This window comes from Calidris pugnax, unplaced genomic scaffold (assembly GCF_001431845.1).
Source record: "Calidris pugnax isolate Ruff unplaced genomic scaffold, ASM143184v1 scaffold215, whole genome shotgun sequence".
NCBI lineage: Eukaryota > Metazoa > Chordata > Aves > Charadriiformes > Scolopacidae > Calidris > Calidris pugnax.
The window spans coordinates 1,053,414-1,068,834 of NW_015090997.1; the positions used below are offsets into that span (position 1 = coordinate 1,053,414).

The 15,421-nt window shown below is 59.4% G+C and overlaps 1 protein-coding gene across 2 annotated transcripts in view; it reads left to right on the forward strand.

The window, feature by feature from the left end:
- Positions 1–8,076: 8,076 nt before the first annotated feature.
- The window catches only part of PIK3C2B (phosphatidylinositol-4-phosphate 3-kinase catalytic subunit type 2 beta), a 20,676-nt gene continuing 13,331 nt past the window's right edge, over positions 8,077–15,421 (forward strand). For both annotated transcript variants that reach the window (XM_014955473.1, XM_014955474.1), the window contains exons 1-4: positions 8,077–9,053; positions 10,949–11,049; positions 11,165–11,319; positions 12,061–12,181. In XM_014955473.1, the coding sequence (XP_014810959.1) occupies positions 8,139–9,053; positions 10,949–11,049; positions 11,165–11,319; positions 12,061–12,181 (1,292 nt within the window). In that variant the 5' untranslated portion in view covers positions 8,077–8,138. The remainder of the gene's footprint in view (positions 9,054–10,948; positions 11,050–11,164; positions 11,320–12,060; positions 12,182–15,421) is intronic.

Consider the following 15,421-nt stretch of genomic DNA (forward strand, 5'->3'; position numbering starts at 1 on the left):
TGAGCCATGGGAAGGGACCGCTGGAGCTGCAACAGCATCCACAGCCACATCCCAAGGGAGGTGTTTCCCTGCGTGTTGGGGGCTCTGGGGGGGCCGCACGTGTGTTTGTGGGGTGTCCTTGGGCTGGGGCTCTCTCCCACGGGATGGAAATCCTGCGGGAAGAGCAGGGCTGAGCAAACCAAGGGGTCAGTTCCTATTGCAGCATCCTTAAGCTGGGTCTGCCCGGGCCCCCTGCACCCCAAGAGGGTGCTGTGAGTTTAGGGGGGGGCTGCACCCCGGCTGCTGCATCTCCTCGGTGGCCAGTTCAGCTGCAGGAGCATCGGGATGAGAGCAGGGAACGTGGGGCAGGGATAGAGCTGCTGTTGCAGCAGCAGGATCCATCCCCTGTGCTTGGGGCAGAGGGCAGGGAGGGCGGTGGCTACTGCTTGCCAACCCATCCCAGCCCATCCCAGCCCCGCCGTGCGGGCAGAACTCTTTCTGGGAGCTGCAGGATGCGTGGAGGAGGATGGGGAGATGGTGGGCTTGACACCTCGAGTGTTGTGTCCAGTTTTGGGCACCTCAATCCAAGAGAGATCTGGAGGTGCTGGAGCGAGTGCAGAGGAGGGCAACGGAGCTGGTGAGGGGGCTGGAAAACAAATCGTATGAGGAGCGGCTGAGGGAGTTGGGGCTGTTTAGTGTGAGGAAGAGGAGGCTGAGGGGAGACCTCATCACTCTCTACAACTACTTGAAAGGACACTGTAGAGAGGTTGGTGCTGGTCTCTTCTCACAGGTAATTAGTGACAGAACGAGAGGGAACGGCTTCAAGCTCCAACAGGGGAGGTTTAGATTGAACATTAGGAAAGAATTTTTCACCAAAAGAGTGGTCGGGCATTGGAACAGGCTGCCCAGGGAGGGGGTGGAGTCCCCATCCCTGGCTGTGTTTAAGGGCCGTTTAGATGCAGTGCTGAGGGACATGGTGTAGGGGAGGACTTTGTAGAGTAGGGGAGATGGTTGGACTCGATGATCCCAAGGGTCTCTTCCAACCTAGACCATTCTATGATCTCTCCACTCTCCTGCCCCTCCGTGCCTCACCGAGCCCCCGTGCAGGATGGTTCCCAGCACCCCGGTGTGCAGTTGGTGCCCTGATGCCCCCACCGTTGTGCCACTAGCCACACCGTGCCAGGCACTTGCCATGGAGGAAACCAAGATTTGCATAGGGACCGAGTGCTGGAGCTGCTGTGCCAGGGAGAACCTGACCACCAGCATCCCCCCGGGGACACCTGGGGGCGGGTGCCGGGTACCAGAGCGTGGAGGGCTGAGTAATTTGGAAAGTCTGACCGGGGGTGTGCCCCCGGGGAGGGGGAGAGGAGGAGGCACCCGGTGGTGGCTCGTTGGCCCCGTTGTCGGAGCTGCCGCCTGAGAGGATGCGTCTGTGGGTGGCTTCGTGGAAAGGTCCCACCACGGCCCCGTCGCTTTGCAGGTGCTGGGTGAGGTTCAGCGTCTCCTGTGCAGCCGAGCATGTGGCTGTCACCCTAAAAGGGGGCTCTGGCAGCCCCCACCCACGCCACCTCCCACCCTACACCTGGCTGGGACACCCCCGTTGTCCCCTCCGTTGTCCCCATTGCAGGCTCAGCTCCCACCACGCAGGTCTCTTGGGGGGGCTTCTCTGCAGAGATCCCTCCTTTGGCTGCTCCAACTCAGGGGGGCTTTCCCATCCCAAACCTGACCCATCGTCCCGGGGCAGGATTTCCTCCCGAGGGTGGAAATACGTAGAAAAAGGATGGAAGAGCCTTTGGCATCGGCCACCTTCACATCCTGCCTCCTCCGGAGGACTTGGACCTGGCTGGGCTTTGCTCTGCTATTAATAGGAGACGTATCGGCTTGAAGAGGAAGAAATTACTCCTCTGACAGGTTGGAAACGAGTGGCCCTGGCTGATTTCAAGGCGTTTGGTCGGCTCGGTGTGTGCGGGGCAGCAGCTCCTGGGTTCTGGTTTGTTGCACATAAGGAACTGGCTGGACCCCCCAGGTCTCCACCTGATGGTGGGGGCTTCGGGGTGCACAGAAGGAGCCGTGTCCTTCATGCCCGGGGTGGCTCCTGGGCAGGGAAGTGGGGCTGGAGCCTGGCACAGGGACCCCGGCCGTGGGGCTGGATCCTGGGGGACAGGGATGAGCTCCAGGACCTTCCTACCACCCTGCCAAGAAGTGCTCCTGGGGGGAACCAGCTCCAAACCCCCTCTGGGAACTCCAGGAGCGCAGTCCCTCGGCTCTCAGAGTTCGGCTTTTTGTCTGCAAACTGGGGAAAATGAATGGAGTTGTCTGAAAATGTCTGCTGGCATCAGTTTTGGGGTGAAATCGTGCTGTTTTCACTGCGGGTGCTTTCAGAGGGTTGGTTTTGCTGGTTTTTGGGTTGCCGGGTGGTGTTTCGGCTGCCCCGAGTGTGGCTCCAGGAGCGAAACACTGGGTTTCGTTTTCGTTTTTCAGTGGCCTTTGAGACCAGGTTCCCTTTCTGGAGCTCCAGTTCCAAACTGGGATTAAAATCCGGCGTTTTGCCATGTCAAAACACCACCCGGAGACCCACCCAAAGGGCTTTCCTTGGTCACGACGTTGACCAGGAGGTCCCAAAAGGCTTCACTTCCCTCCCGTTTTGGGGTGGAAAAGGAGAATTGAGACCAGAGAGATTTTTCTGGAGCAGGGGGAGCAGGGTGCCCCTGCTCTGGGGGGGTGCTGGAGATGGTGGGAGGCTTTGGAGACCTGTCCCCTGATGCCACAAGCCACGTGGGATGAGGAGCTGGCTCTGCCTCAAAGGAGTTGGAGCATCCTCAGTGCTGGAGGGTGGTCCTGGGGTCCAGTGCGTGTGGGGAGCTTTGTAGCCCCACGATGGGCAGTGGGAGTGATGGCAGGAGGATGTGACACACTGTGTGGCTGGGGACACAGCTGGGGGACACACCTTGTCCCCCAAAGCAGGGACGCCATCTCCATCCTCCTGGCTAGGCAGGGGCCATTCCGGCGGCTGGGAATGCAGCATCTCACCCCGTTCAGGGGGAGAGGCAGGATGGATGGATGGACCCGCAGCCCCAGAGGTGAAAGCTGGTGCTTTATCCTTCTCAGGGCCGCTCCTCCCTCCCCCGGATTATAAATGGGTGTGAATTGTCTCCCCTGATAGGCATAACCTCCATCCCCGGCTCCCACACCCCGGGGAGGTGCCCCTCCAAGGGCTGGCTTTGCTTCCTCGCCCTCAGATGTTTGATGTCTTCCCAGATGCTTCGGACCTTTCTATCTGCTCCCGACGCAGCTGCCTGCGAGGGGGAAGGGAGGGAGAGAAGGAGAGAGGGATGGGGGGACACAGGGGGTGCAGAGTGAGCCCCCACCAGCCGTGGTGGCTCTGCGGGAAGGATGGGGGGACATAGGGGGTGCAGATCGAGCCCCCACCAGCCGTGGTGGCTCTGCCCCGGGCTCCTGTCCCCTGGCACGGGGCTGGCTGTGGGTTTTGCTCCACCAGCCGTGGTGGCTCTGCCCTGGGCTCCCGTCCCCGGGCACGGGGCTGGCTGTGGGTTTTGCTCCACTGTGGGATCCCAGAGGATGATTTTCTGCTCAGTTTCCCTCATCCCTCCCCGTGTCGAGCAGGTGCTGCTCAGCTGCTTGGGGGGGTGCTGCAGGAGATGCCGAATTTCCCCAAAATCCTCCCCCACCAGCCTGCCCCAACCTGATGCTCAGCTCTTTGTACGAGGGCTGGGATCGTCCCTCCCTGTCCCAGCGATGCTGGGTGTGGGGACAGGGAAAGCCCGAGCATCCTTCACCCCGAAGCCCTGCAGAATGTCCCCAGGAGCCACCAGAGAGCAGACTGGCTGGTGTGGGGGGTGTTTTGAAGGGGGTAACGGAGCCCCTGAGCCCTGGTTGGGGCTGGGCTGGCTCCTGGGTGGATCCAAATGGTTTGGTATTTGAAAAATTAACTCTGCGGGATCTGCTGGAGTGAAAGCCTCAGCCCAAACCTCCCTTCCCTCCCCATTCCTGGGGGTGCAGAGCCCGGGGGGTGTTGGTTGGGCTGGCAGGGAGGGTGCTGACACTGGGAGCTGGACAAGGGGCCGTGCTTCAACCAGCAGATGCTCCAAAATTGTGTTTAAAAATGCAAGAGGTTCCCAGCAGAGGATTTGGAGCTGGGTTTGGTCTCAGCACCGATGTTCTCCAAGGGCTGTCCCCAAGATGAGGTTGGCTTCGTGCCCATGGGGTCCCTCGGTGCCGCTGCTGTGGCCGTGCAGAGCAGAGCAGTGATTGCTGGCGGGTTACACCAGGGATGTGGTGCTGCCTGTGGCTCCCTGCAAGGCTGCGGTGTCCCTTGGGGGGCTGTGCTGGTGCAAACCGTGAAGAAAATTGCGTTAAAGCGTAATTTGGGGCTTAGGGCACAGGGTTTCCAGTGGTTGAGTGGTTTTCCCTCCCATGTGCCTCCAGCCCAGCCCTGCATGGCAGCAGGGATTCCTCACAGCCAAGAGTTTCGCCGAAAGGTGGGATCCCAAGTGCTCACTGGATGGGTCTCCCGAGGCTGACGTGACTGTGGTGGATGCCAGGAAATTTAAAGTCAGAAAATTACCCCAACTTTATTAGCAGTAGTATTTTAAAGAGGGAAAAAAAAAAAAAATCTGCTTTTCTTTGCTCTGCTGGAATTCATCTCCCTCCTGGGGAGCTCCTGTGCTGAGACTTCACCCACGGCTCACAGTCCCTGGAAATTTGTGTAACCGGCTGCTGGGGAGAGGGAGAAATTGTGTGGAAATGCAGGTGGCCACACACCAAACCCCCAGGAGAAGGAGCCTGCAGTGGGTGGAGCTGGTTGGCCATCAGTCCGGTCACCAGCCAAGGATTTGGAGGACGACTGGGGGATTTTGGGGCTTTTCCACGTGGGTTTGCATCACTTCAGTGCTGGCTCCGGAGGGAACGGGCTCCCCACCTGCTCAAGGATGCTCGTGGTGTCCCCAGCCAAGGTGACATCCCCCGGGTTTCATGCAGCCCCCTCCCCTGTGGCTTTTCTCCGGCTGGTGTTGGGCACCGTGGGGTTGCTGTGCCAAGTGTGGGCTGATCCTGCCTTCCCATCCCCATCCCTGTGTCCTGGCCGCTCCGACGGTGCCCACGTGGCTCATGGTGGAGGCAGGACCAGGTTTGCTGATGCCACCCGGGTGTGGGTCCTGCTGCATCCCACCCACCCATCCATCCACCCACCCACCCATCCATCCATCCATCCATCCATGTGGGAACCTCAGCGTTTCTCCCCTCAAAACGTCAGCGAGATGCAGATGCTTCTCTTGGAGATGAGAATGGGTTTGTGGCTTTGTCAGCCGCAAAGAAATGGGTTTGATTTTATTGCTTTTGGGTTAAAAGCAGATTTTCTTTGTTCGGCTTCCAGAAGCCCAGGACTGCCAGCTTTTGGGATTTCTATTTTTCTGGGAAAAGCCCATGGCTGCCGGCAGGGACTGAAATGCTGAGGAAGGGAGCATTTTCAGCCCGTCCTCAACCCAAACCTGGTTTTCTAACTGGAAAAAAAGCCATTTTTCCAGTTAGACAGCACAAAGTGGCTGGTGGAGTGAGGTGCCCAGCCAGCCTGGTGCTGGGGGGGACCGAGAGGGGAGCCTGGTGGTCAAACCCACCTCGCTCACAGGAGATGTGTTTGCAGCAGACGAAGCCTGGGCTGGGCTAATTAGCAGCCATCTGGTCCCGGGGTCAGGAGGGCCCGTTTGAGGGTGGGGAGGGGATGATGTGTCTGGGGGCTGGGAGAGGACAGCAGGGACCAGCCTGGTGATGGTGGTGATGCTCCACAGGGTGCTGTGTGCTGCAGGAGGGTGGTCACCAGCATAGCCCAGGCTGGAGGTGGTTGCCCCATGCCATGGGGTGGGATGTGGGGGGCACGTATCGTGCCAGATGGGCTGCTCCATCGCTGGAGGGACCTGCTCATCTTCCTCCCCTCATGGTTAAGGACTTTCCTGCTGCTCAAGCAGAGGATCCCCTGCCATGGGCATTGAGGGATGGTGCCCAGGTTGAGCAATGCCCACAGCCCCCGGCAGCGCTTTCCAGCAGAAACACTTTCAATCACTGGGAAGGAGCAATTTGCACTCTTTTGCCCTAAATCAGAGCATTAAGCAGAGCCCTGTGTGGGGCAGAAGAGAGCCAGGGGTGACGGCGAAGGTCCCGTGTCCTCCCTGTGCTGAGCCCTGGCCGCAGCCCCACATCACTCAGCTGCCTCTTGGCTCTCAGTATTTCAAGTGCCGGCCCTCTCCAGGGGCTTCGGGTTCTCTCCGCTCTTCTGTTTAACATCCACTTGGTTATTTATTTGGCTAGGAAGGGAAGAGGAGGTGAAACATCCTTCCCCGGGGAGCGCGGTGCTGGCAGAGCCCCCCCTGCGGTCACGGCCCCCGGCGGGTGTTGGTCGGGGGCCAGCGAGCCCTTCCCGCTCCGGCTGTTTCTCCTCATTGCTCGTGAGGCTGGATTCTTGGAAAAAAGCTGGGTTTGGAGGCTGCTGAGAGGCTCAGAGGGACCCACGGGTCCGTGGTGATGAGAGCAGAGCCCCATGCCTGGGTCCCCGTTGCCGTGCCCAGTGGGTGAAACAGCCAGGGCTGGTCGGTGCTGGGGAATAACGATGGGAACTGGTGAGCACTGGGCACTCCCAGCTTTCCCAGTTCACTCTGCTGAAATGGGGTTTGGGGACAGGATGCTGTGGCCCTCAGATGGGGAGAGAGCAGGGCGCTGCCAGGGAAAACCCTGGGGACCAGCCACGGGAGGATGATGCCTCAGAATCACGGAACAGTGAGGGTTGGAAGGGACTTTTGGAGACCATTTAGTCCAAAGCAGGGTCACCTAGAGGTTGGACAGGACCTGCATCCAGGCAGGTTTGGAATTCTCTCCAGCCCAGGCTGCTGCAAACTGAGTATGCTCTTCCCCGTGGGCATGGTGTGGGGCGAGAGGGGCAGCAGCACCTTGTCCCTTCTCACCTTTTCCTTTCTGCTTCAAAAAGCCTTGGGTTTCCTGCCTCTTTTTTTTTTTTTTTCTTCTCAAGGCTGTGCTGGTCCCAAGACGAGCGAGGCACCTCAGAGCCACGTCCCGGGCCTGTCACCGGCGCATCCCACCGCAGTGGGGTTGCAGGTTGAGTCAGCCCCAGCTGCAGGCTCTGCCCCCCCCTGCCCTCCCCACTCTCTGCCTCTTATTTTGTCCTCCGTCACCGGCGCATCCCACCGCTGTGGAGTTGCAGGTTGAGTCAGCACCAGCTGCAGGCTCTGCCCCCCCCCTGCCCTCCCCCCTGCTCTCTGCCTCTTATTTTGTCCTCAGGAAAATACGTCGGGCTCCAGCAATAGCCCCAGCAGCTGCCGTGGGGCCAATCTGGTGGCCATGGGGTCCTGGGGCCAGGGGGGGGTGGTGGGAGGCAGCAAAATCTTTATTTAACCCCATAGCATTGCTGAGCTGCTAAATATTTTGGGTTTGGCAGTCATATTTTCATCATTCAGCAGTGTGGAGCAAATGCTGCAGCATCCACTGGACGTGGCGTTAGAGAATTTCCCATCTCAAACCTGTAGAAAATCAGCAGGTTGAAGTTTAGAGGTTCAGGATTAATTCTCAGCTGCTGCTGTAGAGATCCATCCTTCTCTCTCTTCTACTGGAGTCTCGTGGGCAGAACAGAGTCTAAAAACAAAACCACGTATCTACTGTGATGCCTTTTTGTTAGAAACACCATTTGTCATCTTTGGGTCCGCTTCCTTAAAAGACAGGTGGATGTGGAGCTTAGAGATGTGGTTTAGTGCTGGTTTTTGTCAGGGTTAGGTCAATGGTTGGACTCGCTGACCTGAAAGGTCCCTTCCACCCTCGGTGATTCTCTGATGCTGTGATTTCCTCTTTTCGTGGCAGAGAGGAAGGGCTGGACCCCCGGCTGCTGCCAGCCAGACCCTTGTTGGCCAACCTTCCTCCTTCCACCCTCGGCGATTCTATGATGCTGTGATTTCCTTTTTTCGTGGCAGAGACGAAGGGCTGGACCACCAGCTGCTGCCAGCCAGACCCTTGTTGGCCAACCTTCCTTCTGGTAGCCCGCCCAGCCTTTAACCCTTGCCTTTCCCCTCTGCCCAGGTGGCCGGCGGTGCAGCATGCCTTTCTCCTGAGCCTGGGAGGAAGAGGTCCTGGTCCCCGGAGAGATGTCCTCCACGCGGGGCAATGGGGAGCACTGGAAGTCCCTGGAGTCGGTGGGCATCAGCCGGAAGGAGCTGGCGCTGGCGGAGGCTCTGCAGATGGAGTACGACGCGCTCTCCCGCCTGCGGCAGGACAAGGAGGAGAACCGGGCCAAGCAGCGGGGGGACCAGCCCCTCATCTCCTGGGATGACCCCCCCGAGAGGAACGGCTGTGACGGCATCAAAGCGGCGCGTGGCCTCTCCGGCTCCGACCCCACACTCAGCTACAACATCCCCGTGGTGCCTGAGGGTCCCCCCCCTGCGCCCGGACCCCCCCCCGGACCCAGCCCTCCCCATCCAGACCCCCAGCCCTGGCTGAAGGGACCCCTGGCCGAGGACTACCTGTACATCTTCGAGGGCTCCGGGGGGGACTTCCTCAGGGAGCCGCTCAACGGCACCTCGCCCCACGACGACGGGGGCAGCTCCCCCAAAAAGCTCTCACCGCCCCCGCTGCCCCCCCGGCACCCCCTCTGGAGCTCTCCCGAGGGGAGTCAGCGCTCGGGGAAGGGGTCCCCCCCGTCCTCCAAAGGACCCCAGCCCAGGGACATCAACATGTTCTCGGCGGCCCACGAGCGGGCCCACGGCAAGCTCCTCGGCCGCCGCATCTCCGAGGAGGACCCCTACGGCATCGCCGACTACGGGGGCATCAACGATGCCATCACCTGCCTCAACCTGAAGTCCACCTACGAGTCGGAGGTGCTGCGAGAAGCTGCCCGGGGCTGGAAGGAAGGCAGGAGCATCTTCGAGAAGGAATCCAGCGGCAAACCAGTGGCACGGAGCAAGACCATGCCCCCCCAGGTCCCCCCGCGGACCTACGTCTCCCGCTTCGGCAACCGCAAGAATCTGGCACCAAACAAGAACCGCAGGATCTCCATCGACCCGGTGAGAATCACAGAGTGGTTTGGGTTGGAAGGGACCTTAAAGACCACCCAGTGCCACCCCCTGCCCTGGGCAGGGACACCTCCCACCAGACCAGGTTGCTCCGAGCCCCATCCAACCTGACCTTTCTCTCCCTGCCTTGGAAGTGGGACTGGGATGGAGCCACGGTACTGGGGAGGGCTTGACCTTTCTCTCCCTGCCTTGGGAGTGGGGCTGGGATGGAGCCACGGTACTGGGGAGGGCTGGAAACACAGCACTGGGGTGTGAACGGGGCCGTGGGCACCTGCAGCTTTGCTGGGTTTCCTTTGCTCCAGGCTGGTTTTATTTGTCCCATCCCTGGGGCTCCTCAGAGTCTTGTTTGTGCATCACGGTCGGAGGCATCTGTGCCCTGAGACACTGTCCCTGGGGGTCAATAAGACCTTTCCAGATTGTGCATGTCCCCGAGGGGTGTGGGATTGTGTAGTCACAGCCAAAACCCTCCAGGGCAGGTGAACCAGGGCCAGGAAGCCAAGCAGAAGGGCAAGTCCCACCCGGTCATCATCCCATTGCCATCCATCCCATCCAGTCCCATCATCCCAGTCCCACCAGCCCATCCAGTGGAACATCCTCCAGTGGGATCGCAGCCACCCCGAGTGCTGCCTCCTCTCCTCACCCTCATGCCCAGACACCTCTGGGGCCATCTGCAGCTTCTGAGGGTACCCCAGCCATCGCTGTCACCCCACAGCCAAAGCCTGGTGGCCACAGGAGGGCACGGGCACATTGAGTGCCCTGGTGATGCCACGCTGGGCACGCAAGTGCCACGGTCTCCGGAGATGACACCACAGGTGGTTTGCAGTGGCCTCATGTCCCTCCAGCGTGCAAAATGTCACAAGATCCTCCGGAAAGAGCCGGGAGTCTCCTCCCAGCAGCCGGGCGATCCCTTTCCTGTTCAGCTCACAACGTCCTTTTCCTATTCCCGGCTCCCTCCTTCCCTCCGGCGAGCGGGACACCTCCCCTCTGCCCACACAGGTGCTGGGGGGGGTTTTTGGGGCTCCCCGATCCCCTGTCTCCCCTGGGGTGCTCCATTCCGGAGGCAGAGCCCCCAGCTCTTGTGCAGCTCGTCCCACCTCTGGCAAGGGAGGAGATAAAGATCCAGAGAAGTCACCCTCCTCGCAGGTTCCCCCTCCCTGGGGAGCCAGGGATGCAGCTGGGGATCACTGGCGGGGGCTACGTAAGTCACTCCCAGCTTTCTTGGTGCCAGAAACTTAATTATAAAAGAGCATTAAAATTGTCTTTAGCGGCTGCTGTGTTCTCTGCCTTTCTCTGCCTCCCGTTAGCTGTTGGCTGGGTTAATTGCTCTGACAGCGGGGCCATTGATTCGCTGCCAAAGAGTGATGGAGGCCCCGGGGACCCCCACGCACAGAGAGGGGGGAGCCTGGCACGGTGGTGCCACCAGCCCCTGCACCACGGCAGGAGGCTCTGCTGCAGCACCCTGGTGGCCTGGGGACAGTCCCTGTCCATCCCATGGCATCCTCAGGTCCATCTCTGCCCATGCCCAGGTCCATCTGTGCCCATCCCTCATCTCTGCTGGGGAATGTCCCCACCAGGTCTGTTGGAAACCGCCTGGAAATGGCCAGTTTTGTGGGCTGGGGGCAGCAAAACCTCAGCTCTCCCTTCTCCCAGCCGTGGGGAAGGTGTCGGTGCAGACATGGGTGATGTGTCCTGTGGCTGGTGCCCACCTGGCCCAGACCCCTCCTGTGCTGGACCACATCTCCCCTGTGCTGCTGTAGAGCTGCTGTTCCCCTGGGGCGAGCAAAGGCTCCCGGGGGGGATCCAGCAAACCCTGTCCCGGGCGGGCAGTGGGCTGGAGCCACCGGGGACCTTGCAGTTGTCTGATGGGCTCGTGCTCTGCCCCACAGGTTGCCCCCCGGCCACACTCCTTCGCCAATGGCTACGAGCTCTTCGAAGTCTCCGAGGAGCGGGATGAGGAGGTGGCTGCATTCTGTCACATGCTGGACGTGTGAGTACCCGCCCAGGGCTGGAGCATCCATCCCACTGTAAAACGCCCCCAGATGGGTTGTTTTTTGGGTAGTGGGGCAAAACCCCAAAACTCTGACCTGTCTCTGCCTCCTCAGGCTGCGATCCGGCTACAGCACCAAGGACTATTCCCTCACCGGGTTGGTGTGGAACGCCGTCAACCTCAGCCCCGAGCAGCTGGGACACGGCGTGAGCCTGAAGGTGACAGTGGTGTGTGACAGCCTAAGGGAGCCCCTCACCTTCACCTGCGACTGTGAGTACCCCACTTTCCTGTGAGTACCCCACTTTCCTGTTCCCCCCCCCCCAGCAATAGCAGGGGGGGGTGTGAAGCAGGGGAAGAAAACTCCAACGAGGGCAACGAAGCTTGTGAGGGATCTGGAGAGTAAGTCTCATGAGGAGAGGCTGAGGGAGCTGGGGGTGTTCAGCCTGGGGAAGAGGAGGCTGAGGGGAGACCTTATTGCTCTCTCCAACTCCCTGAAAGGAGGGTGTAGAGAGGTGGGGGTCGGTCTCTTCTCTCAAGTCACAGGCGACAGGACAAGAGGAAATGGCCTCAAGTTACGCCAGGAGAGGTTCAGGCTGGATATTAGGAAAAATTTTTTCACTGAAAGGGTCATCAGCCATTGGACTGGGCTGCCCAGGGAGGTGGTTGAGGCCCCATCCCTGGAGGTGTTCAAAAGACGGGTTGATGTGGTGCTGGGAGGTCTGGTTTAGTGATGGTGCTGCTTGTTTGTTGTGTGGGTGTCTATTTTTGTCAGTTAGGTTGACGGTTGGACAAGATGATCTTTAAGGTCCCTTCCAACCTAGAAGATTCTGTGATTCTGTGATTCTTGGGTGGTGGATCTGGGAGGGCTTCCCACCACCCCAGGGGCTCAAGATGCTTCTCCCTCTCCCCGCAGGCTCCTCCACCGTGGACCTCCTCATCTACCTGGGTGATGGATCTGGGAGGGCTTCCCACCACCCCAGGGGCTCAAGATGCTTCTCCCTCTCCCCGCAGGCTCCTCCACCGTGGACCTCCTCATCTACCAGGCGCTGTGCTACACGCACGACGAGCTGCACGCCGTCGACGTGGAGGACTTCGTGCTCAAGATCTGCGGCTTGGAGGAGTTCCTGCAGAAGTGAGTGTTGGGGGACGGGGAGGGCAGGGGGGGGGTGACAACACAACCCAGGCATCCTGGGGCTCATGCGCTCGGCTGAGTGTGATGGATGGCCAGGGATGATCCATCTCCTCCTCCCTTTTCCTGCCTCCTGAGCCACAGAGATGCTCTGGCCCAAAGCAGAGCGTTGGGAGCATCTTTCTCCGGTGGAGGGGGATCCATCACGCTGACCCCCGCGCTCCAGGACAAGGGCTTGGGAAGCAGGGAGCTGCCAAAAAAGCTCTTTGGAGGAGTATTAATAACAGCCCTGTCACCGAGCGGAGCAGCAGAGCCCGGCTTCTCCCAGCCTGGTGCTTAAATTGTAGGAATAAGGTAGAAAAGGTGGAAAATATTATATATTGAACAAAATATGTTGGGGGGCAGCGGGTGTGGGGGGCACAGGAGGATCATAAGAGAGATCTCGAGGTGCTGGAGCAGGTGCAGAGGAGGGCAACGAAGCTGGTGAGGGGGCTGGAAAACAAATCGTATGAGGAGCGGCTGAGGGAGTTGGGGCTGTTTAGTGTGAGGAAGAGGAGGCTGAGGGGAGACCTCATCACTCTCTACAACTACTTGAAAGGACACTGTAGAGAGGTTGGTCCTGGTCTCTTCTCCCAGGTAATTAATGACAGAATGAGAGGGAACGGCTTCAAGCTCCAACAGGGGAGGTTTAGATTGAACATTAGGAAAGACTTTCACAGCAAGAGTGGTCGGGCATTGGAACAGGCTGCCCAGGGAGGGGGTGGAGTCCCCATCCCTGAATGTTTAAGAGCTGTTTAGATGTGGTGTTGGGGGATATGGTGTAGGGGAGGACTTTGTAGAGTAGGGGAGATGGTTGGACTCGATGATCCCAAGGGTCTCTTCCAACCTAGACGATCCTATGATCCTATGATTCTATGATCAGGGCTGCAGTGGGTTCCTTTCACCACGGAGCCAGGATGGATGATGGGGGCTGAGATTTGCACAGATCCCTCCTGCCCTCCCAGCCTTTTCCCTGAGGAAGGCAGCGCTGCCGGCGGGGTTTTGGGGTGCTCGGGGGGGCTCTCGGCGGGGGAAGGGGCAGCAGCCAGGCGTGCAGAGGCACAGGCCGTCCCTCCCGGCGGCGCGGTGCAGCCAGCCAGCTCCTGTTCCCCTGCTCCTGGAGAGCTTCCCGAGGCCTGGCCCTGCCGCAGGAAATCTGCAGGAGCTCTGCCATGGCCTCCAGGAGCTGCTGCTTTAGGCCCTAAAGGGACGGCTGGGAATTGCTGAGCCCGGGAGAGCCTGTGTGGCACCCGTGCCCAGGGTGAGAGGAGCCCAGCCCCTGCTCCCGGGCTGCCTGGCATGGCTGCTCAGGGGGTTATTACTGAGCCCTCCTGCTGCTGGGTAGCCCAGCACACGTGTGTGCATGTGTGTGCATGTGTGTGCCCCCAGGCTCACACCCAGCAGAGGTGCCAGATGTTAATTAGCTGTGGGTACAGCAGCATTTCCATGTGGAGAGACCTTAGAGCCCCTTCCAGTCCCTCAAGGGGCTCCAGGAGAGATGGGGAGGGACTCTGGATCAGGGAGGGGAGCAATGGTACGAGAGGAAAGGGTTTTAAGCTGAAAAAGGAGAGATTTAGATTAGATATTAGACAAAAATTCTTCACTCTGAGGGTAGTGAGAGCCTGGCCCAGGTTGCCCAGAGAAGCTGTGGCTGCCCCATCCCTGGAGGGGTTCAAGGCCAGGTTGGAGGGGGCTTGGAGCAACCTGGGCTGGTGGGAGGTGTCCCTGCCCAGGGTAGGGGGGTTGGAACTCCATGATCTTTAAGGTCCCTTCCAACTCTAACCATTCTGTGATTCTATACAGCAAACCCCTCTGTGGGTGGCTCGAGGCTGCCAAGGGAGCACTCTGCTCTATGATGGACCCAGCCAGCTCAGAGGGCATTTCCCAAAGGGACAAACCTCCTGCTTTTTTGGCAGGGAATGGCATCCTGGGCACGGAGGGGACAGCCCGTCCCCGGCGAGCAGTTCCTGGGGAGCCTGTGCGGGCAGGGGCTGCCGTATCACCCGGGGCCCTCAAAGGACCTTTGAGAAAGCCCTGGGACATAAAGCCCTTTTTGTCGCCGCTCTTTTCTTTCCCCATCTTCCCGCAGCAGAGGAGATGCTGGAAGTGCCAAAAAAACCCTCCCTGCGGAGCCGCTCCGGGCTCTGGAGCTCTTCAAACCCTTATTCTTTGAGTTTCCTAGAGCAAACTGCCACGAACGTCCGTTTTCGCAGGGGAGGTGGCTGTGGGTGAGCCCCAGCTGAGCCTGCCTGGCCCCAGCCGTGCTGCTGGGATGGAGCAGGGCTGATCTCCGTCTGAAATGTCCTGAGTATTCGTTTTTGGAGGGCTAGGTCTCGGGGAAAATCATCCCCAACTTGGTTTCTATTTTCCCTATCGTGAGACACGGATCCTAAAGGCTCTGCTGCTCTTCTTGCCTGTAATACAAGGTTGCTAAATCATCTAAGTGAGCACTTAACTTCTTGGGAGTCTGCAGATAAAGAAGTTACATGTCCCAGTATCCTAAAGTATGGAAGGAAACAACTAAATTAATTTAATCGCTATTAATAAAGATTAGATTACCTTCAGGAATACTCACCCTCAGTATCGATGCTCTAATTTTGCAAACCTTCAGTAATCTAGGACCTTTGGGGATCGGGGTGTTGGGAGGGAGTGTCCCGGGTGGATTTTTGGGGTGTCTCCACGGGATGGAGAGTGCTCAGCGTGTGGTGGGGGGTGTGTGTGTGTCCCCGCAGCAAACACGCGCTGGGCAGCCACGAGTACATCCAGCACTGCAGGAAGTTCGACATCGACATTCGCCTCCAGCTGATGAAGAGGAAGGGGGAGCGCAGCGACCTGGCCCGTTTCCCAAAGGGACAAACCTCCTGCTTTTTTGGCAGGGAATGGCATCCTGGGCACGGAGGGGACAGCCCGTCCCCGGCGAGCAGTTCCTGGGGAGCCTGTGCGGGCAGGGGCTGCCGTATCACCCGGGGCCCTCAAAGGACCTTTGAGAAAGCCCTGGGACATAAAGCCCTTTTTGTCGCCGCTCTTTTCTTTCCCCATCTTCCCGCAGCAGAGGAGATGCTGGAAGTGCCAAAAAAACCCTCCCTGCGGAGCCGCTCCGGGCTCTGGAGCTCTTCAAACCCGCCGGAGCTCCTGTCCCTTGGCTTTGGGAAGGCAGGCAGGGGTGGCCTTGGGCGTTTTGCTGCCTGCACAGGGCTTTTTGGA